Source organism: Heterodontus francisci, chromosome 17 (genome assembly GCF_036365525.1).
Source record: "Heterodontus francisci isolate sHetFra1 chromosome 17, sHetFra1.hap1, whole genome shotgun sequence".
Classification (NCBI taxonomy): domain Eukaryota; kingdom Metazoa; phylum Chordata; class Chondrichthyes; order Heterodontiformes; family Heterodontidae; genus Heterodontus; species Heterodontus francisci.
Genome location: NC_090387.1, coordinates 94,030,988 through 94,054,795, shown reverse-complemented (window position 1 = coordinate 94,054,795; position 23,808 = coordinate 94,030,988). Strand labels below are relative to the sequence as shown.

Here is a 23,808-nt window from a genome sequence, read left to right as displayed (position 1 = left end):
AAGAAGACTGTGAACGGTAGCGAGGTCACCATGGCCGAGCACAACGCGTACTGGACACACGTCCCGGCTTCCCCTGAGAAAATCGACAAGTGGTCCACAAGGTTGCCCGACCCAAAGAAAGGGGGTCTGAAAACGTGGGAGCAGCTGGAACGATTAAAGGGAATTTACGATCTCCACCCATGGGACGGGGTACAGATTCTGACTGTAATGGTGCCTGGGCGAGTGAGCCGAGAGCTAAGGAGAGAGGTCCAAATTGCTTTGGGTGAAGATAGTCAGCTACTAGACGCCGGATGGATTGCGATTAACACGAGGTTGCGAGAGTTTTGTCCTGCAAAAACGGACTGGGGCAAAGTTGCAGCCTGTCAGCAGAAGAACTCCGAGGACGTGCAGGAGTATGAAGAGAGGTTCAGGTACATCTGGGTGGAATACTCAGGGATAGTAGACCCTGCTCCAGAGGAGCTGGACGATACCAGTTTTGGATCCTTAAAATCCGCTTTTGTTGATGGACTAAAGCCAGAACTGTCTAAAATAATGAAGGCCACCCTACCGGAGTGAGACACAGTAAGAGTGAAATACTCAGAGTTAATTGACAGATGCGCTCAGTTGGACAGGGATATGGGAGTCAAGCTTCGAGCCATGCAGACGAATCCAGTACCGAAAGAGCCTGACAAAGAGCAAGTTAGGCGACCCGGCCCCTGTTACTACTGCGGGAAGGAAGGTCATTGGGCTAAGGCGTGTAGAGCAAGAGGACGAGGCAGAGGACGCCAAGGACGCAACCCGGCACCCAAACCAGCTCCCTCCACTGATGCCAACGACTTCTTTGAGAAGTTCAAATGGTTGACGCCCCAGCAACAGAAGGAGGTGTCCTCCTTACTCGATGCGACAAAAAACTAGAGGAGCCCTCCCTCGCCCTTTCGGCGCCTCTCCTAGCGCTAGTAGAAAATAGAAAAGATGGATTGTTTGTAACTGCGAGGGTGGGCGATCAAGACATTGACTTCTTATTGGATACCGGTACCGAATTAACGTGTCTACCTCAACAATACGGAAACTCCCTACCGATGGACGGTAAGACTAAAAGAGCTCACGCAGCTGGGGGCAATGGGTGGGTAATTAAGAGGACCCAGCCTGTACACATCAGTCCTGGTCCGCACGAATTGATAACACTGGTCTGGGTAGATCCGGTGGACCAAGCCCTCCTCGGTATGGACGTTCTCACTCAGCTGAACTCCTCGTTGCATTTTGAAGGAGGCCAGGTAACTTGGTCTATCAGAAGTTTGAAGAAAGAGCAGCGGAGGGAGCACCCAATATGGGCCTAGGATAAGAACGATTGTGGGCTACTTCAAATGGAACTGGCAACATTTACGGGATCTGCTCTGCCCTGTACTAAGCAATACCCCATCAGTCAAACATCTATTGCAGGAATCCTACCCGGAATTAGACAGCTAGAGGAGCGAGGCATGCTGGTTAAAACACACAGTACCTCGAACAGCCCTGTGTGGCCAGTACGGAAGCCAAACGTGACCTGGCGGCTTACTGTCGACTATCGAAAGGCTAACCAGTGTATTGATCAAAAGGCCCCTCTGGTAGCTGACCCCTCTACGGTATTTAATGCCCTGAAGCCGGAACATGAATGGTTCTCTGTTATCGATATGGCCAACGGATTTTGGTCGGTGCCACTGGCACCCAAAGTCCAACCGTGGTTTGCCTTTACTGTACAACAACAACAGTACACCTGGACTCGCCTGCCACAGGGTTTCCACAACAGCCCCACGGTATTTCATATGGCCCTATAAAACCATTTGAGGGAGTTACCTTCCATGTACTCCACGGTCATTCAGTACGTTGACGACATTCTGTTAGCCTCTGAGACAGAAGAACAGCACGAACAAGATCTGCGTACCCTGCTGGACCACCTTCATCAGAGAGGACACAAAGCCAGTATCGACAAAGCACAGATAGCAGAAGGAGAGGTCGTGTACCTGGGACAAAAGATTTCGAAAGGAGAGAACTCACCCAGGACAGGACCGCCACCATTCGAGCTGCCAAACTGCCCACCACTATCCAGGAGCTTAGGTCCTTTTTGGGTTTGTGGAACTTCAACAGAAACTGGATCGACTCCTACACACAGCTGGCTCAACCATTAACCGATCTCTTGAAGGGAAAGCAGGCCTCTAAAGAATCAGTTACCCTAACCAAAGAACAACAAGAAGCTTTCGAAAACTTAAAAGAGGGCTTTGTGCTCAGCTCCAGCCCTGGGAATCCACGACAACGGGAAACCGTTTACCCTGTTTGTACACGAAAAAGAGGGATATATGACTGCCATACTGACACAGGAGCACGGGGACAAACAGAGACCTATTGCATACTATTCGAAAAGACTGGACACCGTCGCCCTAGGATGGGGCAGTTGTTTAAGAGCTATGGAAGCTACATGCCAAGCAGTAATGGCTACTGCAGGTCTGGTATTAGATCAAAAGCTAACAGTCAAGTGTCCGCACACAGTCCACACATTGCTATCTATGAACAGAGTATCCCAAGTGACAGCAGCTAGATGGACCCGATGGACAACAGTCCTAGAGGCTCCCAATCTCCACATTGTCCGGGCCAGCTCGGTAAATCCGGCGACTATGCTCCCGTGGCCTGAAGAGAGGAAGAAGAACATGATTGTGTGGAGATTATGGAAGAAACAGAGGAGGTAACCCTAGCGGCAGAGGAAGCATTGCTCAACCCAGATTTAATCCTTTTCACAGACGGCTCATCCTTTGTTGATAACGGTACACGGAAAGCAGGATGGGCAGTTACAACCTTACATGACGTTGTGGAAGTGGGATGCCTGCCTTCAGGGACATCGGCCCAACAAGCCGAACTGCGAGCCTTGTCGGAAGCGTGTCGAATAGCAGAGGGGAAGACAGCTAATATTTACACAGACTCACGGTATGCTTTTGGAGTCGCTCACGACTTTGGTCAGTTGTGGCGCAAAAGAGGATTTCTCACTGCTGCTGGTACATCTATTCGAAATGGGAAAGAGGTCCGAGACTTACTGGAGACGCTGCAATTGCCACAAAAGGTATCCATTTTGAAATGTAAAGCCCATACGAAAGACAACACCATAGAGGCAAAAAGGAATGCCCTAGCCGACAAGGCAGCCAAGGAAGCCGCCTCACAAGGTGATCCCCCGGACGCACGGACGCAAATATGTAAACTGAATGCGTCCCATCTGACACAAGACCTACAAGTGATGCAGAGTGAATGTTCCAAAGATGAAAAATGGACCTGGATAGAAGCAGGGATGAAGATATGTGACGACGGCATCTGGAGACAAAGGGACACCGAGATACCCGTCGCACCACAGGCGCTGATGCCCTTTTTAGCTCAACAAATTCACTCCTGGGGACACCTGGTCTCGCAACAGATTACAGCACGGTTCCAGAAAAGCTGGTGGGGTCGAGGGTTTAAGAAACATGCACAGCTGGTGGCTGACCGCTGTGTGGTCTGTCAGAAAAACAATCCAGGACCCACTACAAAAATGCCTCAACTAAGAGCTCCTGCTCCAGCCGGCCCATTCCAGTGCTTACAAGTTGACTATATCACTCTCCCACCTTGTCAGGGATACACCGGCATTTTAGCCATCGTCGATAAATTTTCGAGATGGGTAGAGGCTGTCCCAGCTAGAAGAGCCACGGCCAATCACACCGCTAAGGTCCTGTGTAAAGATTACATCCCCACATGGGGAGTACCGGTCAGCATTGACTCTGACCAAGGAACTCATTTCACAGGCGCGGTCTGTCAGGAGGTCAGTCGACTACTGAACATTATGTGGGATTTACACTGTCCTCATCATCCCCAGTCATCAGGCCAAGTGGAACGAACGAATCAGACTTTAAAACAGCGACTATCCAAGTATCACCAGGAAGGAATAAAGTGGCCTCAGGCATTGCCGATAGTTCTGTGTAGTATCATAGCAACCCCGAACAGAACTACAGGCTTGAGCCCGTTTGAAGTAATAACAGGGAGACCCATGTCTTTACCGGGAACAATTGATCTGCGTAAGGCTGATTGTCACTTGATGAGTGACACTTTACTAGAATATTGCCAGAACTTAACAAATGCTGTCAGTTCTGCTTCCTCAAAGGTATCGGCAGCTTGGGGTGACCCACCAGAAGGAGGGCACGACATCGTCCCGGGAATCTGGGTCATGGTGAAGAAAATACACAAAGAACCTTTGGGCGCCCAGTGGGACGGACCTTTCCAAGTGCCACTGACCACCCAGTCAGCAGTTAAAGTCGAAGGAAAGAAAGCCTGGATACACGCCTCTCACGTAAAACGAGCGACCCGTGATTGAACGCCGAATACTTTTTAGTGATGATTGTAATTCTGTATTTGATGTTTTTGCTTATTAAGTGTTGTTGTAAACAAGTAACTGAAGCCCCTGCAAAACCTATGCCTTTACAGAGCTCCCGCAGGCCCCTTCTCTGGCACAAGCAGGCAACCTATTGAGTGCGACCCCTCCGGGTGTTGAAGGCTGTTTCTAGACAAATAGAGACCATTAAAGGCACCTAGGTGGGATCAAGGGAATGATTCTTAAAAGTGTTTTGAAGAATCAAAGGGGGGGACTGTGGGAACAGAATTTGAGAGAACAGAATAATATGGGGACATTTAAGGTGAAATAATTAATCATGTACTACTAAACTAACTTCGGAGCTGCAGGGAGGGACAGCTTATCAGGAATGACTTCATAGCTTCAGGGCTGCACAGACAGCTTATCAGTAGGAGTAGACTAACAAGAGAAAACTAACAGGACAGTTGTAAGCTGCTTCATAATAGCCTATTGTACAGCAATCAGCCTAACATTCCAAGGAGATAGGGGGGATGTGAAATTGCTAGAAGGGAAGGTGACAAGGCAGTACCCCAATCAGGCCATGACACCAAGAAACTGCAGAGTTTGTAAACCAACTGGGAACATAAAGGGGGTGTCACTGATGTGTATGAAGAACTATAAGAAAGGCTTGATTTCCCTGCTGAAGCAGGAGGAGACAAGGGAGAGAAAAGGAGAGGAGAGAAGAGCCCAGGTGTTGTTGTTGTTTGCTTTGCTGATGATGTAACCAAAGAAGTACAGCAATAAAGTTTCTTAAAGCTACAGTCGGACTTCGTCTCTATTTGTGTAACTAATGGGATCCAACAGCATGCTGCTTACGCAGTTTGGCACGCTGATAGTCCTGGGTTATAGCTTCACCAGGTTGACACTCATTTTGAGGTATGCCTGGTGCTGCTCCTGGCATGCCCTCCTGCACTCTTCATTGAACCAGGGTTGGTCTCCTGGCTTGATGGTAATGGTAGAGTGGAGGATATGCCGGGCTATGAGGTTAGATTGTGGTTGAGTACAATTCTGCTGCTGCTGATGGCCCACAGCGCCTCATGGATGCCCAGTTTTGCATTGCTAGATCTGTTCGAAATCTATCCCATTTAGCACGGTGATAGTGCCTCACAATACGATGGAGGGCATCCTCAATGTGAAGGCGGGACTTTGTCTCCATAAGGACTGTGTGGTGGTCACTCCTACCAATACTGTCATGGACAGATGCATCTGCGGCAGGCAGATTGGTGAGGACAAGGTCAAATATGTTTTCCCCTCTTGTTGGTTCCCTCACCACCTGCCGCAGACCCAGTCTAGCAGATATGTCCTTTAGGACTCGGCCAGCTCAGTCAGTAGTGGTGCTACCGAGCCACTCTTGGTGGTGGACATTGAAGTCCCCCATCCAAAGTACATTTTGTGCCCTTGTGATCCTCAGTGCTTCCTCCAAGTGGTGTTCAACATGGAGGAGTACTGATTTATCAGCTGAGGGAGGTGGTAGGTGGTAATCAGCAGGAGGTTTTCTTGTCCATGTTTGATCTGATGCCATGAGACTTCATAGGGTCCAGAGTCGATGTTGAGGGCTCCCAGGGTAACTCCCTCCCTACTGTATACCACTGTGCCACCACCTCTGGTGGGTCTGTCCTGCTGATGGGACAGGACATACTCGGGTATGGTGATGGCAGTGTCTGGGATATTGTCTGTAAGGTATGATTCCGTGAGTATATGTCAGGCTGTTGCTTGACTAGTCCGTGGGACAGCTCTCCCAACTTTGGCACAAGCTCCCAGATGTTAGTAAGGAGGACTTTGCAGGGTCGACAGGGCTGGGTTTGCAGTTGTCGTTTCCGGTGCCTAGGTTGATGCCGGGTGGTTCGTCCGGTTTCATTCCTTTTTATTGACTTCGTAGCGGTTAGATACAACTGAGTGGCTTGCTAGGCTATTTCTGAGGGCATGTAAGAGTTAACCACATTGCTGTGGGTCTGGAGTCACATAGAGGCCAGACCAGGTAAGGACAGCAGATTTCCTTCCATAAAGGACATTAGTGAACCAGATGGGTTTTTACAACAATCAACAATGGTTTCATGGCCATCATTAGACAAACTTTTTAATTCCATATTTATTAATTGAATTCAAAGTCCATCTTCTGCTGTGGTGGGAATTGAACCCATGTCCCCAGAGCAATACCCTGGGTCTCTGGGTTACTAGTCTACTGACAATACCACTACGTCACCGCCACCCTTCCTCACCCTCTCCTTCCCTCACCCTCTCTCTCTCCCTTCCTCACCCTCTCCCCTCCTCACGCTGCCCCTCCTCAACCTCTCTCTCTCCCTCTCCCCTCCTCACCCTCTCCCTCCCCCTCCTCACCCTCTCCCCTCCTCACCCTCTCCCTCCCCCTCCTCACCCTCTCCCCTCCTCAACCTCTCTGTCTCTCTCCCTTCCTCACCCGCTCCCTTCCTCACCCTCTCCCCTCCTCACCCTCTCCCTTCCTCAACCCCGCCCCTCCTCACCCTCTCCTTCCCTCACCCTCTCTCTCTCCTTCCCTCACCCTCTCTCTCTCCCTTCCTCACCCTCTCCCCTCCTCAACCTGTCTCTCTCCCTCTCCCCTCCTCACCCTCTCTCTCTCCCTCCCTCCCTCTCCCCTCCTCAACCTCTCTCTCTCCCTCTCCCCTCCACACCTTCTCCCTCTCCCCTCCACACCTTCTCCCTCTCCCCTCCTCACCTTCTCCCTTCCTCACCCACTCACTCTCCTTTCCTCACCCACTCACTCTCCATTCTTCACCCACTCACTCTCCCTTCCTCGCCGTCTCACTCTCCCTCTCCCTTCCTCACCATCTCACCCTCCCTCTCCCTTCCTCACCCTCTCTCTCTCCCCACCTCACCCTCTCCCTTCCTCACCCTCTCCCTTCCTCACCCCCGCCCCTCCTCACCCTTCCTCACACTCTCCCTTCCTCACACTCTCCCTTCCTCACCCTCCCTCTTCCTCTCCCTTAATCACCCACTCTCCCTCTCCCTTCCTCACCCGCTCCCTTCCTCACCCTCTCCCCTCCTCACCCTCTCCCTTCCTCAACCCCGCCCCTCCTCACCCTCTCCTTCCCTCACCCTCTCTCTCTCCTTCCCTCACCCTCTCTCTCTCCCTTCCTCACCCTCTCCCCTCCTCAACCTGTCTCTCTCCCTCTCCCCTCCTCACCCTCTCTCTCTCCCTCCCTCCCTCTCCCCTCCTCAACCTCTCTCTCTCCCTCTCCCTTCCTCACCCTCTCTCTCCCTCTCCCCTCCCCTCCTCAACCTCTCTCTCTCCCTCTCCCCTCCTCACCCTCTCCCTCCCTCTCTCCCTCCCTCCCTCTCCCCTCCTCACCCTCTCCCCTCCTCACCCTCTCCCTTCCTCACCCCCGCCCCTCCTCACCCTTCCTCACCCTCTCCCTCACCCCCACCCCTCCTCACCCACTCCTTCCCTACCCTCTCTCTCTCCCTTCCTCACCCTCGCTCTCTCCCTTCCTCACCCTCCCTCTTCCTCAGCCTCTCCCTTCATCACCCACTCTCCCTCTCCCTTCCTCACCCACTCTCCGTCTCCCTTCCTCACCCTCGCTCCGTCTCCCCTCCTCACCCTCTCTTTCTCCCCTCCTCACCCTCTCCCCTCCTTAACCTCGCTCGCTCTCCCTTGACTTCCTCACCCACTCGCTCTCCCTTCCTCAGCCTCTCCCTCTCCCTTCCTATGCCTCTCCCTTCCTCACCCTCACTCTCCTCCTCACCCACTCCCTTCCTCAGCCTCTCCCTCCCCCCTCCTCGCCCTCTCCCCCTCCTCACCCTCTCTCCCTCCTCACCTTCTCCCTCTCCCCTCCACACCTTCTCCCTCTCCCCTCCTCACCTTCTCCCTTCCTCACCCACTCACTCTCCTTTCCTCACCCACTCACTCTCCATTCTTCACCCTCTCACTCTCCCTTCCTCGCCGTCTCACTCTCCCTCTCCCTTCCTCACCATCTCACCCTCCCTCTCCCTTCCTCACCCTCTCTCTCTCTCCACCTCACCCTCTCCCTTCCTCACCCTCTCCCTTCCTCACCCCCGCCCCTCCTCACCCTTCCTCACACTCTCCCTTCCTCACACTCTCCCTTCCTCACCCTCCCTCTTCCTCTCCCTTAATCACCCACTCTCCCTCTCCCTTCCTCACCCACTCTCCCTCTCCCTTCCTCACCCTCGCTCCGCCTCCCCTCCTCACCCTCTCTTTCTCCCCTCCTCACCCTCTCCCCTCCTTAACCTCGCTCGCTCTCCATCTCCCCTTCTCAACCTCTCTCTCTCTCCCCACCTCACCCTCTCCCTTCCTCACCCTCTCCCTCCCCCTCCTCACCCTCTCTCTCTCCCTCCCTCTCCCCTCCTCAACCTCTCTCTCTCCTCACCATCCCTCACCCCTCCCCCTTCCACACCCTCTCCCCCCCTCCTCGCCCTCTCCCTCTCCCCTCCTCACCTTCTCCCTCTCCCCTCCTCACCTTCTCCCTCTCCCCTCCTCACCCACTCACTCTCCTTTCCTACCCACTCACTCTACTTCCTCACCCACTCACTCTCCCTTCCTCACCCACTCACTCTCCCTTCCTCACCCACTCCCTTCCTCAGCCTCTCCCTCTCCCTTCCTCAGCCTATCCCTCTCCCTTCCTCACCCTCACCCTCTCTCTCCTCCTCACCCTCTCCCCCCTCCTCGCCCTCTCCCTCTCCCCCCTCCTCGCCCTCTCCCTCTCCCCCCTCCTCGCCCTCTCCCTCTCCCCCCTCCTCACCTTCTCCCTCTCCCCCTCCTCCCTTCCTCACCCTCTCCCTTCCTCACCCACTCACTCTCCATTCCTCACCCACTCACTCTCCATTCCTCACCCACTCACTCTCCATTCCTTACCCACTCACTCTCCTTTCCTCACCCACTCACTCTCCTTTCCTCACCCACTCACTTTCCCTTCCTCGCCGTCTCACTTTCCCTCTCCCTCCCTCACTGTCTCACTCTCCCTTCCTCACCGTTTCACTCTCCCTCTCCCTTCCTCACCCTCTCCCCCTCCTCACCTTCTCCCTCTCCCCCTCCTCACCTTCTCCCTCTCCCCCTCCTCACCTTCTCCCTCTCCCCCTCCTCACCTCCTCCCGCTCCCTTCCTCACCCACTTACTCTCCCTTCCTCACCCACTTACTCTCCCTTCCTCACCCACTCACTCTCCTTTCCTCACTCACTCTCCTTTCCTCACTCACTCTCCTTTCCTCACCCACTCACTCTCCCTCTCCCTTCCTCACCCTCTCACTCTCCCTTCCTCACCGTTTCACTCTCCCTCTCCCTTCCTCACCCTCACCCTCTCCCCTCCTCACCCTCTCCTCACCCTCTCTCTTCCTCTCCCCTCCTCACTTTCTCTCCCCCCTCCTCACCCTCTCGCTCGCCTTCTTCCCTCCTCACCCTCTCACTCTCCCTCTCCCTTCCTCACCGTTTCACTCTCCCTCTCCCTTCCTCACCCTCACCCTCTCCCCTCCTCACCCTCTCTCTTCCTCTCCCCTCCTCACTTTCTCTCCCCCCTCCTCACCCTCTCTCTCTCCCTCTGCCTTCTTCACCCTCTCTCTCTCTCCCTTCCTCATCCTCAGCCCTCCTCACACTCTCCCCCTCTCCCCTCACTCTCTCCCTCCCCCTCACTCTCTCCCTCCCCCTCACTCTCTCCCTCCCCCTCACTCTCCCCCTCTCCCCTCACTCTCTCCCTCCCCCTCACTCTCCCCCTTCTGCCCCTCACCCTCGCCTTCTCCTTCGCTCTCTCTCTCACTCTGCCCCTCACCCTCACCCTCACCTTCTACTGCCCCTCACTCGCGACTCCCCCCTCACTCCCTGTCCCTCCTCACCCCCTCTCTCATCCTCAGCCTCTCCCATCCTCAGCCTCCCCACTCCTCCCCCTCCACCTCCTCACTCTGTTTCTCCCCTGCTCACCCTGTCCCTCCCCCTCTCTCACTCACTCTCTCTCCCCTCACCCCCTCTCTCCTCCTCCCTCACTCTCCTCCCCCACTCACTCTCTCTCCCCTCACCCCCTCTCTCCTCCTCCCTCACTCTCCTCCTCCCCCACTCACTCTCTCTCCCCTCACCCCCTCTCTCCTCCTCCCTCACTCTCCTCCTCCCCCACTCACTCTCTCTCCCCTCACCCCCTCTCTCCTCCTCCCTCACTCTCCCCCTCCCCCACTCTCCCCCTCCCCCACTCACTCTCTCTCCCCCTCCTCCTCTCCCCCACTGCATGCACCAGGAGTGGAAACACATTGCCGCTTGGCGTCGTCCCCGCACTCTGAGAGAAACCAGGGCATCTGGAGAAGTGGGAAAGTGGACTGTCCGCCGAAAGCAAAAAGCTTACTCCGTCTCAAACAAGTCTTCCCTTTGCAGTTCTCCCTTTGCTTTGCTGTGGGCTCTCCGATCAACTGACAGCTCCACAAGCACCGCCCCCTGCCCCGCTCCCATTGGTCAACACCCCCTGGTTGACATCTCCACAAGCACCGCCCCCTGCCCCGCTCCCATTGGTCAACAATCCCTGGTTGACAGCTCCACTAGCACCGCCCCCTGCCCCGCTCCCATTGGTCAACACCCCCTGGTTGACATCTCCACAAGCACCGCCCCCTGCCCCGCTCCCATTGGTCAACAATCCCTGGTTGACAGCTCCACAAGCACCGCCCCCTGCCCCGCTCCCATTGGTCAACAATCCCTGGTTGACAGCTCCACAAGCACCGCCCCCTGCCCCGCTCCCATTGGTCAACACCCCCTGGTTGACATCTCCACAAGCACCGCCCCCTGCCCCGCTCCCATTGGTCAACACCCCCTGGTTGACATCACCACAAGCACCGCCCCCTGCCCCGCTCCCATTGGTCAACAATCCCTGGTTGACATATCCACAAGCACCGCCCCCTGCCCCGCTCCCATTGGTCAACAATCCCTGGTTGACAGCTCCACTAGCACCGCCCCCTGCCCCGCTCCCATTGGTCAACACCCCCTGGTTGACATCTCCACAAGCACCGCCCCCTGCCCCGCTCCCATTGGTCAACACCCTCTGGTTGACAGCTCCACTAGCACCGCCCCCTGCCCCGCTCCCATTGGTCAACACCCCCTGGTTGACAGCTCCACTAGCACCGCCTCCTACCCCGCTCCCATTGGTCAACACCTCCTGGTTGACAGCTCTACTAGCACCGCCTCCTGCCCCGCTCCCATTGGTCAACATCCCCTGGTTGACAGCTCGACTAGCACCGCCTCCTGCCCTGCTCCCATTGGTCAACACCCCCTGGTTGACAGCTCGACTAGCACCGCCTCTTGCTCCGCTCCCATTGGTCAGCACCCGCCGATTGACAGTCTTCACAGCGAGTCCCGCCTTCCCCACGCTCCGATTGGACGGAGGTTCGGCTGAAGGCGGGCTCTCAGAGGTAGGCCCCGAGGTTTTGTAATTCCTTTTACCCTTAATTATTGTCCAGCTCCAAGCTGTTACACTTGTGTTTAAAACATTTAAAGACAAGACATTTAAAATTACCAGGCCCTCAAAATTTTGACTACAGGCACTCGTGTCCGTCTCCTGACAATATTATTATTAATTATCCCTGACTAATTTTCTGAGTTTGAAATCTTTGACATTGGACCCTGTATTTATTTCTAAGACCGGGCTATTAATATATATTAATCTGATGCTGACTCCAGTATACCTCCCTCTAGTCTGAGAAACACTCTCTGCTTTCTGACCTTCTTCTCATTTCATGGGCTTTAATTTTGCTCAGAATTATATTATGTGGCATTTTATCAAATACCTTTTGAAAGTTCACGTATACAGCAACAGCATTATCCTCATCAACACTCTGTTACCTCATAGAGAGATACAGCACTGAAACAGGCCCTTCAGCCCACCAAGTCTGTGCTGACCAACAGCCACCCATTTATACTAATCCTACATTAATCCCATATTCCCTACCACATCCCCACCATTCCCCTACCACCTACCTACACTAGGGGCAATTTACAATGGCCAATTTACCCATCAACCTGTAAGTCTTTGGCTGTGGGAGGAAACCGGAACACCCGGCAGAAACCCACGCAGTCACAGGGAGAACTTGCAAACTCCGCAGAGCCAGCGCCCAGAACTGAACCCGGAGCGCTGGTGATGTGAGGCTGCAGTGCTAACCACTGCGCCAACGTTCGCCCATCTAAAAATTCAAACTCATTCAAGAATTGGTAAAACACTATTTCCCTTTCTTTAACAAATCCATGCTGGCTGTCATTAACTGACCCAGGTTGTTTCAAGTGACATTAATTTTGTCCCAGATTACTGTCTCTCATGGCACCAAGTTCGATAAAGGCTGAAAACGGGTGAATAACTGTGAGAATAAGAAATACTGAAATGTTGTTTCTACAGCTTGTGGAAAATTACCAAGAAGTCATTTCTACACAACAATAATAAAATCACTGAAAAAGGGAACTGATAAGGGTATGTGAGTAAAGACCTTGAGACAGTACAGCAGTTAAAAATTGTGCTTATGCAGAGAAAAGAAAAACAGCAAGAGTTAGAACAAATGAGAAACTGCCCCACTAAGATATAGGCTGACAGCTGCAAGTTAACACACACACAGGAGGCTTGCAAAAGAATGGAGAGCCAGATAAGGAAAAACAAAAACAAGAGGGGCTAGAAAGTTAAAGTAGGGGGAGAAGTAAACAGAGGAGGAGACTGTAGCAACCATAGGATAGGTTAGTGTCATAATACGTTATAACCAATAATGTAAAATAAAGGCGTGGACAAATGGATTTGTATTGTATAAACATGAACTGAATATGTTGATCGGTGTGCCTGCTTGTAGGACACCCGATCTTGCAAGAACGTTAAATAAACTTACTTCTTCAGAGTTTGACTTGGTGTAAATTATTATTAAGTGGGCTACGTTTCTCACAATTGGGGGCTCGTCCAGAATCTCTTCATCATTGCCGGGACCGCGGCCGACGACAGACGAGAAGACGCGTCCCGTTAATTTAAAAACGGTCTCGTTTCTCTCGTCGGTAGCGGACCCGGGTAATCGACTGAAAACGATCCTAGGGAAGTCACTCTGAACGAGTATTTAGTGCGGCAGGTACACACGTGAAGTCAGGCAACTCCGTGCACGGACCAAGGTAAGAAAAACGACTTTTAAGTATTATCTTGGTGACTTATGGTTAACTGTAGGATAAGACCTTCTAAGTACCAAAAGTCCTTGAGGAGTGAATTTTACAGTCCTGCAGTATAAGACCCTTCAGCTAGGAGGTGAGTACTGTATGATATAAGACCCTTCAGCTAGGAGGTGAGTACCGTAAGGTATAAGACCCTTCAGTTAGGAGGTGAATACTGTGGGGTATAAGACCCTTCAGTTAGGAGGTGAATACTGGTTAACTGTGGGATAAGACCTTCTAAGTACTAATTGTAAAGTCCTTGAGGAGTGAATTTTACAGTTCTGCAGTATAAGACCCTTCAGCTAGGAGGTGAGTACTGTATGGTATAAGACCCTTCAGTTAGGAGGTGAGTACCGTAAGGTATAAGACCCTTCAGCTAGGAGGTGAATACCGTAGGGTATAAGACCCTTCAGTTAGGAGGTGAATACTGTGGGGTATAAGACCCTTCAACTAGGAGGTGAGTACCGTAAGGTATAAGACCCTTCAGCTAGGAGGTGAATACCGTAGGGTACAAGACCCTTCAGTTAGGAGGTGAATACTGTAGACCATGGGAAATAAATCGTCTAAAAAGGAAGACGATGGGAGACAAGGAAAGTCTGCCGGCAACATCCCTCCAGAAAGTCCATTGGGACGGATGTTGGAGTATTGGGTTTTAGAGTCAAAAACCAAGGAGAAAAAGACCCAAATATGATCTAGGGACAGCTTATCAGAAATGACTTCATAACTTCAGGGCTGCAGAGGCAACTTGGCCTTGCAGCTGGTACAGCGAGAGAGAGAGAGAGAGAGACATTGTACTTCAACAGCACTCTTCTTATCACCCAGACATGACAATCCTAGGGAAAAGTTAGAATGAAAAACATACCGACCAGGCTAATACACACCCCCTTGTTAGAGGGTGGCTCAGCCTACCCTTCTGATTCAGCAGTTGCTGAGTTTTTTATATTTGCTTTTATATTATACTGTTTAAATGTTATTTGAGTAAATAGATCCACATAATCCTAGTGAATATATATAATCATATATAAGTTGATCAGTAGAGAGAAGGTTATCATAGAATGATAAAAGGGGGGAATGTGGAAGTGAGCAGAAAGGCATGGCACTATGCTTAATGGGAAATATAGCCAAGTTAGGAATAGTAGCTTTGCTGAGCTTTGATTTTAAGTGGCAGAAACCACAATGAAATAGTTAAAAGGGATGGCCAGAGTGTGTGCAAGCTGTGGCAGCCACAGCACTGTTGGTCGAAGAAAGTAGAAAATTGACCTTTGGAGGAGCCCTGGTAGTGAGTACTCCTCACCAGGTGAGAACGATATTGAGTCAGAAAGCGGGACGTTGGCTGACCGACTCAAGGATCCTAAAATACGAGGCAATCCTGTTGGAAAAAGATGACTTGACAATTGTAACAGACTCCTGTCTAAATCCAGCCACCTTCTTCTGGAGAGAAGAAGGGGGATGCCAAGACATTGAGCATCAATGTTTAGATATTGTAGAATACCAGACAAAGGTTAGAGAGGACTTGAGAGACATTCCCCTTCATGCAGGATATCGTTTGTTCATAGACGGATCCTCCCGAGTAATACACGGAAAGAAACATAATGGGTACGCTATAATAGATGGGAAAGAAAATAGCGTAATTGAAGCAGACAGATTGCCCAATACCTGGTCTGCCCAAACTTGTGAACTATATGCTCTAAATCAGGCTCTTAAAAATCTGGAAAGGAGAGAAGGAACGATATATACTGATTCCAAATATGCGTTTGGAGTGGTACATACGTTTGGAAAAATCTGGCAGGAAAGGGGTCTGATAAACAGTAGAGGAAAAGAATTGGCCCATGAGGAGCTGGTAGAACAAGTCTTGAGTAACTTATTATTGCCAAAAGAAATTGCAGTGGTCCATATAAATGGGCACCAGAAAAATGAAACATTTGAAGCAAAAGGGAACCGATTGGCAGATGAAATAGCAAAGGAAGTGGCTTTGAACCCTCAGCCAATACCAATAAACATCCTAACCCCAGCTTTAATCGGACCCTCAGTAAACCCTATTTTTACAGAAGCTCAGAAAGAGGAATTAGTGAAGTGGGGGGGGGGGGGGGGGTCCACGAGATAACTAGCGGGAAATGGATCCTACCTGATGGTGGGGAAGTAGTGAATAAACCCATCTTGAGGGAAATAATGACTAATCTACACCAAGGAAGTCATTGGGGAACCCAAGCAATGTGCGATTTGGTTTTAAGAAAATATGGATGTAAAGGGATTTATACTATTGCCAAACAGGTTTGCGAAGGATGTTTAATTTGCAAAAAGATAAACAAACAGTCTTTGAGAAAAAGAGTGTTGGGAGGGAGACAACCGAGTCTGAGACCATTCCAAAGTATACAGGTAGATTTTACCGAATTAACCCCAGTAGGGAAACTGAAATACATTCTAGTTTTAGTAGACCATTTGACAGGGTGGGTGGAAGCTTATCCCATGACTGCAGCTACATCCGGAGGAGCTTCTAAAGTAATATTGGAACAAATAATTCCCCGATACGGAATTGTAGAAAACATAGATTCAGACCAAGGAAGTCATTTTACCTCGAAGCTATTACAAGAAATAGTTAGGGGATTGGGAATCCAATGGGACTTCCATACCCCTTGGCACCCTCCCTCTTCAGGGCGGGTGGAAAGAATGAATCAGACCTTAAAGAAACACCTGTCCAAACTGGTACTTGAAACAAGGTTACCCTGGACAAAATGTTTACCTATAGCGATACTCAGAATTCGGACAGCCCCTAGAAAAGATGTGGGACTGTCACCCTATGAAATGCTATTCGGATTACCCTATATGGGAACCAGGGGCGAGATGCCAACCTTAGAAACTAAAGATTCGTTTCTAAAGAACTATATACTGGCGTTGTCTTCCTCATTGTCATTCCTCAGGAAGCAAGGCCTGTTAGCACAGACCCCACCTCTCGAATTTGCAGTGCACAAGATCCAACCAGGAGATTGGGTTCTGGTGAAATCGTGGAAAGAGACTAAACTACAACCGAACTGGGAAGGACCATACCAGACTCTCCTAACCACTGAAACAGCCATAAGAATGGCAGAAAGAGGTTGGACCCACTACACAAGAATCAAGGGGCCGGTACAAACCCCGGCCGAGGGAGGAACTTGGACAACCGAATTAACAGAAGAACCATTGAAACTAAAGCTAAAAAGACTTTGAGTAACAAACTTTTTTTATATAGCGGCGCGAGAGCGGAAATACTGTCTGTAGTATTGTGTGTCTTTTCTCTTTCTCTCTCTCTCTCTTTCTTTTCAAAAGTAGCCAGGAAATCAGAACCAGATTAAAACGGGTTGGATGTTTTTGTATGCAGTATTAGTCATCCCAGTAATGGGAAAAATAACAATGTGGGACGGAACTGACGGGGACAACGGTACACAGAAATCCCCAAGAGCCAGGACCCTCAGGTGGTAGAAGTAGACTTATGTTTCCTAATCCCATGTGGGGGCATACATAACCAAAGAAATTATCATGTGGAGTCCCTCCATTATTATGGGGATGGACTACTAACAGGAGACCCACTCCCACCGATTATATCCATTCACCAGAGCCCCATAAAACCAGGCCCAGATTGTCCAGATAAGGAATGCAACCCTATATATATTTGACAATAAAAAGAACCGAGTGGACAGAAACAACTGGTGGAATATCCATCCAACGCCATCGGAATGGCTCAATAACAGAAGAACGACAAATCAAAACTACCCACTTCCAATTAGACAACGAGGTGTTTGGAGTAACAGTTAGAGAAGGGAAAAAGAAAGGTGAATTAAAATGTTGTTTTCAGGTAACAATAGATAAGACTGGTAAACCATCTAACAAACTAAAAGGGGCCTCTCATAACGATCCTAACATAGTAAAAATAATAGAGGTAAAAGACTTGAGAAAGACAATTGAGATAGAAACCAGTTACAGGGACACAAATGCCTGGGTAGAATGGATAAAATATACTGTAAAAAGTTTGAACAAAAACAATTGCTATGCTTGTGCATTTGGTAGACCGATAGCTCAAGTAGTACCTTTCCCGCTGGGGTGGGAGCGTGACCGAAAGGGCATGGAATGCATGTTAGCCCTATATCAGGATAAGACGGCTTGGGGTATTCAAAACTTGCATATCCTTGTCATTAATGTTCCCTCCCCTAGAGAAAAAAGATTCAAGGACTCCCCCTTCATTTTTAGCCACCAGTGTGAATCACACATCATGCGTAAGTCGACACGGTGCGGAGCTAACCAGAAATATGGGAGAGTTGAAGTCATGCATAGAGACTGAGGACGTAACTGGAAGAGTCAGGGGAGGGAACTACTCATCATTGAATGTCCCCAGAGCGGATTTATGGTGGTATTGTGGAGGAAAAATCCTGAGACAGACCTTACCCTCCCAGTGGAAGGGGACGTGCGCAATTGTTCAATTGGCAATACCATTCACCTTGGCATTTGAGAAACAAAAGATAATAACGAGGGAAAGGGGTAAAAGGGAAGCGATAGCGAACTCTTTTGACGACCAGGTTTACTTGGATTCCATAGGGGTCCCAAGAGGGGTACCTGATAAATTCAAGGCCCGAAACCAAATGACAGAATGGATAGTATCAACGGGAGTACAGACATTGAGAAGGCGGCTGAAATAATGCTCAGAGGATTTGAGAGGACATATGAGACCCCTCCTCAGTATGTAGAAAACAACAAGGATTAATTAAAAGAAAAGGGGGAATTGTGAGAATAGGAAATACTGAAATGTTGTTTCTACAGCTTGTGGAAAATTACCAAGAAGTCATTTCTACACAACATAATGAAATCACTGAACAAGGGAACTGATAAGGGTATGTGAGTAAAGACCTTGAGACAGTACAGCAGTTAAAAATTGTACTTATGCAGAGAAAAGAAAAACAGCAAGAGTTAGAACAAAGGATGTAGTGAATGAGAAACTGCCCCACTAAGATAAAGGCTGACAGCTGCAAGTTAACACACACACAGGAGGCTTGCAAAAGAATGGAGAGCCAAATAAGGTAAAACAAAAACAAGAGTCAGGGGTTAGAAAGTTAGAGTAGGGGGAGAAGTAAACAGAGGAGGAGACTGTAGCAACCATAGGATAGGTTAGTGTCATAATAAGTTATAACCAATAATGTAAAATAAAGGCGTGGACAAATGGATTTGTATTGTATAAACATGAACTGAATATGTTGATGGGTGTGCCTGATTGTAGGACACCCGATCTTGCAAGACCGTTAAATAAATTTACTTCTTCAGAGTTTGACTTGGTGTAAATTATTATTAAGTGGGCTACGTTTCTCACCTGCACCCATTTCTTCTCATGCCTGCTCGTTACAATGACTGCAGCCTTCTGCACACTGCTGAGTGACTGCACACCTAAAAAGGGTGGCAAAATGGTGAGAGGCTTAAAGCCAGCGTGTAGCTCTTAAAGGGGAGCTGCCTTCTGACTGCAGCAGGTGCTAGAAGTGGAGGGAAAGAGTGTCCGAGTAGGAATAATACCAAAAAAATGGTGCAATAGGGCAGAGAGAGCATCAAGGCTCTTTGATGCAGTACTGGAGATGGACAGGAGGAGAGGGATTCTCTATCCACAGGGGACCAGGAGGCCCCCCAGACAGACAGAGAGGGATTCTCTATCCAGAGATGCTGTAAATAATAAGGGGGTTATTAAGGCCAAAACAGGCACTGAATGGCTGCTGTGCTAAATGACCCAGAGGAAGATGTTCAGACAAGGGAGGGATATCCTGTACCCACAGGGGCCGAATGATGCCTTCTTGCCCTCCTGCCCGTGACTAAACACCCCCTTTCCCCTCGTGACTCCTGTAAAATGTCCAATGAAGTGGAGTAGCACAGCACTCACTCTTTTTAGGTGAATTCCTCAGAGGAATTGTGGAATAAATGCTGGTGAAGTCTCGACAAATTATCCCAGAAAGTCTCCCGATATGTTTCAGTTGTCCTCTTCACAGCTCCAGCAGCAATGAACAGGAAATGGTGAGAATCCCGTTAAATAGCGCTTGAAGTCGACACTGTGTTTACACTGAGACAGCTGGCTGCTGTGAGAAGAGGGCCTTCGGACAGGAGTTAGCAACCTTCATACTGTGTAGTCTCCTCAATCATCGCCAGCAGGCATTTAAAGTGGCAATCAGCTGTTAAACAGTCCCCCAGACGACCACTGCCAGCACTGGCTTCAACTGCTTTACCAAGGTGGTGTCTTTGGCTAACCAAGGGCTAAATCAGAGTTTCAGCTCCGTATCCACCGTGGCAATCTAACAAGATACTTAGCGCAAGAACACGCTGCCGAAAATCACATGGTCTGTAAATGTATCTAAAGCAGTATAGTTCCCTTCTGACCATCCACCCTGCCATGGCCAATCAGCTCACACTGTGTAAATATATGAATGGAAAGTGATCAAGAACACGAAGATAAAAGCTGTGAGGAAATTCTAACCTGTTTGTCTGCTTAATAAAAATGTAGAAGGAAGCTGGTGAGAGACAGGACAACAACAGGAACATTCCTCAAAAATATCCTTTATTTCACCGTCACAGTTTAATTTCATAGAAATCAGCAAAACAGTGAGGGAAATGATGGGCGCAAATACTAAAAACACTGAGATTATCAATGGAATCGGAGTCGGTGAATCCCAGTGTCTGTCCCATCCCCACCCTGTCTCCCAGTGTCTGTCCCACCCACACCCTGTCTCCCAGTTGTACCATCTTATTTCAGTCAGTTTTGATGATTGTAATTTACACAGGGAACATTAGTTACCATTAAGAATCTTTAGTATTAATTATCACAGAAACTGGAACATTGGAAGTGATCAGAGAATCAGTTTGTGGAGCAACTCCTGAAACACCTTCCACATTCTGTCTCCAATCCAGTAGAATATCGTGCCACTTCAACAGTCAAAGTATTTTAAATGGTTTAAAAGTGCTGTGCTTTCAATTCCTTCTTCTCTTCAATTCTTCAGGCCCTTTTCCAGAAATGCCACTGCGATTTTAACCCATTCCTCTGTCGCTTTCGTGCAAATTGTCAGATTCTGTTTGTTTGTAAAACTGAAACAGAGAAATGAGGTGTGATTATCAGAGAGTCAGAGACACCAGCTCCAAACTTTTAATTTAAACACACTCAGATAAAACATGTTTAAAGACTTACATAACGGTGGGAGTGGAGCAGCCAATTGTTATCTTGTAGCTTGCAAGCCTTTTGTGAGGAATACGAGTGGTCTTAAATTTCTCACAGCATTCGATTGTTACAGCACCAGCTAGAATGAAAGGGAGGAATGGACACAGTTAAACACGGGTGGGGATCAACAGCAGATTCTCACTGAGAGAAACATTATCATCTATGTTTCTGCATAGAAATACAGCAAGTCTACAGACAGAATCAGGCCATTCGGCCCAAATGTTCTCTGCTGGTGTTTATACTCCAGACGAGCCTCCTTCCATTGTACTTCATCTCAGCCCAGCAACATATCCTCCTATTCCTTACTCCCTCATGTGATTATCTGGCTTCTCTTTAAAGACAATACTATTTGCCTCAACTGCTCCTTCTGGAGGCAGAGGGGAGAGGAAGAGAATTTTTTACACAGCGAGTTGTTGTGATCTAGAATGCACTGCCTGTTTGGATGGTGGAAGCAGATTCAAACGGCAATTGGATAAATACTAGATGGGAAAATGTACAGGGTTTTGGGGAAAGAGCAGGGGAGTGGGACTAATTTAATCACTCTTTCAAAGGGCTGGCACAGGCACAATGGGCTGAATGGCCTCCTTCTGTGCTTTGCTTCCCATTGTAATTGCTGTTTCACAGTCCACAGCTTCCTCTGAACAGAGTGAGATTAATAATTACATTAGCACTGATAAATAACACAAGCAGTCGATAGAACCCAGCAGTGGGTTTGGAAAATGTTTTAAACAGTTTTGGTGATTGTCAGGTTCTAGGAGAATATTGGAAATATGGAAGTCTCTCTCTTCTTACCTGGTGCAGCAGCAGCATCCTGGATAGAGCAGATAACCAGTGTTCCTAAAACAGCAGCCACACAGAGAGCTGTCTTCATCTTGTCCTTTCCCAAGTTGGAAATGCTCAGTGTTGAAGAGTGAATACAGGATGAGGAATGACTTGTTACCTGCTGGTTTATATAGTGTGAAACCACACCGATTCAGCAATACAGAGACTCCCTGGAACTTTACCAATTCACCAGCAATGAAAGTTCTCCTGAAATGGGAAGTACATGTTGTTCTGTGAATGGGAGTTCTTGGGTTAAGTAGCATGGAATGGGCTGGAACTTCTTTGTCTGCGTTTCTTAGTGCCAGTGTCAGCTCATTTCCCTGACGCAATCACGCAACTATCTGGTCTGGCCGACATGTGACAATACCACTGTGCCACTGCCTCCCCATGACAGTATTGGTAGGAGTGACCACCACACAGTTCTTGTGGCAATGAAGTCCCGTCTTCACTTTGAGGATACCCACCACTACCACTGTGCTAAATGGGATAGATTTTGAATAGATCTAGCAATGCAAAACTGGGTATCCATGAGGCACTGTGGGCCATCAACAGCAGCAGAATTGTACTCAACCACAATCTGTAACCTCATGGCCCGGCATATTCCCCACTCTACCATTACCATCAAGCCAGGAGACCAACCCTGGTTCAATGAAGGGTGCAGGAGGGCATGCCAGGAGGAGCGCCAGGCATACTTCAAAATGAGGTGTCAACCTGGTGAAGCTACAACTCAGGATTACGTGTGTGCCAAACTGCGTAAGCAACATGCGATAAAAACAGAGCTAAGCGATCCCACAACTAATGGATCAGATCTAAGCTCTGCAGTCCTGCCACATCTAGCCATGAATGGTGGTGAACCATGAAACAACTAACTAGAGGAGTTGGCTCCACAAATATTCCCATCCTCAATGATGGGGGAGCCCAGCACATCAGTGCAAAATATAAGGCTGAAGCATTTGCAACAATCTTCAGCCAGAAGTGCCGAGTTGATGATCCATCTTGGCATCCTCCTGAGGTCCCCAGCATCACAAATGCCAGACTTCAGCCACGTGATATCAAGAAATGCCTGAAGGCACGGGATACTGCAAAGGCTATGGGCCCTGACAATATTCCGGCAATAATATTGAAGACCTCTGCTCCAGAACTTGCTGTGCCCCTAGCCAAGCTGTTCCAGTACAGCTGCAACACTGGCATCTACCTGGCAATGTGGAAAATTGCCCAGGTATGTCCTGTACACAAAAAGCAGGACAAGTCCAACCTGGCCAATTAGCACCCTATCAGTCTACTTTCAATCATCGGTGAAGTGATGGAATGTGTCATCGACAGTGCTATCAAGCGGCACTTGCTTAGCAATAACCTGCTCACTGACGCTCAGTTTGGGTTCCGCCAGGGCCACTCAGCTCCTGACCTCTTTACAGCCTTGGTTCAAACATGGACAAAAGAGCTGAACTCAAGAGGTGAGGTGAGAGTGACTGCCCTTGACATCAAGGCAGCATTTGACCGAGTATGGCAGCAAGGAGCCCGAGCAAGACTGAGGTCAATGGGAATCAGGGGTAAACCGTCCGCTGGCTCTAGTCATACCTAGCACAAAGGAAGATGGTTGTGGTTGTTGGAGGTCAATCATCTGAGCTCCACGACATCACTGCAGGAGTTCCTCAGGGTAGTGTTTTCGGCCCAACCATCTTTAGCTGCTTCCTCAATGACCTTCCTTCAATAATGTCAGAAGTGGGGATGTTCGCTGATGATTGCACCATGTTCAGCACCATTCATGACTCCTCAGATACTGAAGCAGTCAGTGTAGAAATGCAGCAAGACCTGGATAATATCCAGGCTTGGGCTGATAAATGGCAAGTAACAGAAGTGCCAGGCAATGACCATCTCCAACAAGAGAGAATCTAACCATCTCCCCTTGACATTCAATGGCATTACCATCGCTGAATCCCCCACTGCCAACATCCATTGACCAGAAACTGAACTGGAGTAGCCATATAAATACCGTGGCGACAAGAGCAGGTCAGAGGCTAGGAATCCTGTGGCGAGTAAGTCACCTCCTGACTCCTCAAAGCCTGTCCACCATCTAAAAGGCACAAGTCAGGAGTGTGATGGAATACTCTCCACTTATCTGGATGGGTGCAGCTCCAACAACACTCAAGAAGCTCAACACCATCCAGGACAAAGCAGCCCGCTTGATAGCCACCCCATCCACAACATTCACTCCCTTCACCACCGACGCACAGTGCCAGCAGTGTGTACCATCTACAAGATGCTCTGCAGC

General features: G+C 49.4%; 2 protein-coding genes across 4 annotated transcripts in view; both read right to left on the bottom strand.

The window, feature by feature from the left end:
* The window catches only part of LOC137379292 (C-C motif chemokine 18-like), a 391,661-nt gene extending 371,863 nt beyond the window's left edge, over positions 1-19,798 (bottom strand). For 2 of the 3 annotated variants that reach the window (XR_010976788.1, XM_068050025.1), the window contains exon 1: positions 19,392-19,798. Coding sequence is in view for 1 of the 3 variants with exons in the window: in XM_068050024.1 (XP_067906125.1) it covers positions 18,837-18,856 (20 nt within the window). In the remaining 2 variants the exon portion in view is untranslated. Of the gene's footprint in view, positions 1-18,836; positions 18,905-19,391 lie in introns of those variants that run through there. The other variant, XM_068050024.1, reaches the window with a different exon arrangement.
* A 455-nt stretch (positions 19,799-20,253) lies between these two features.
* On the bottom strand, positions 20,254-21,785 carry LOC137379291 (C-C motif chemokine 13-like). The gene is made up of 3 exons (XM_068050023.1): positions 21,507-21,785; positions 20,685-20,793; positions 20,254-20,584 (listed from the first exon to the last, which is right to left on the bottom strand). Exons 1-3 carry the CDS (start codon positions 21,583-21,585, stop codon positions 20,488-20,490), a joined length of 285 nt encoding a protein of 94 aa, XP_067906124.1. The 5' UTR covers positions 21,586-21,785; the 3' UTR covers positions 20,254-20,487.
* Positions 21,786-23,808: the final 2,023 nt, after the last annotated feature.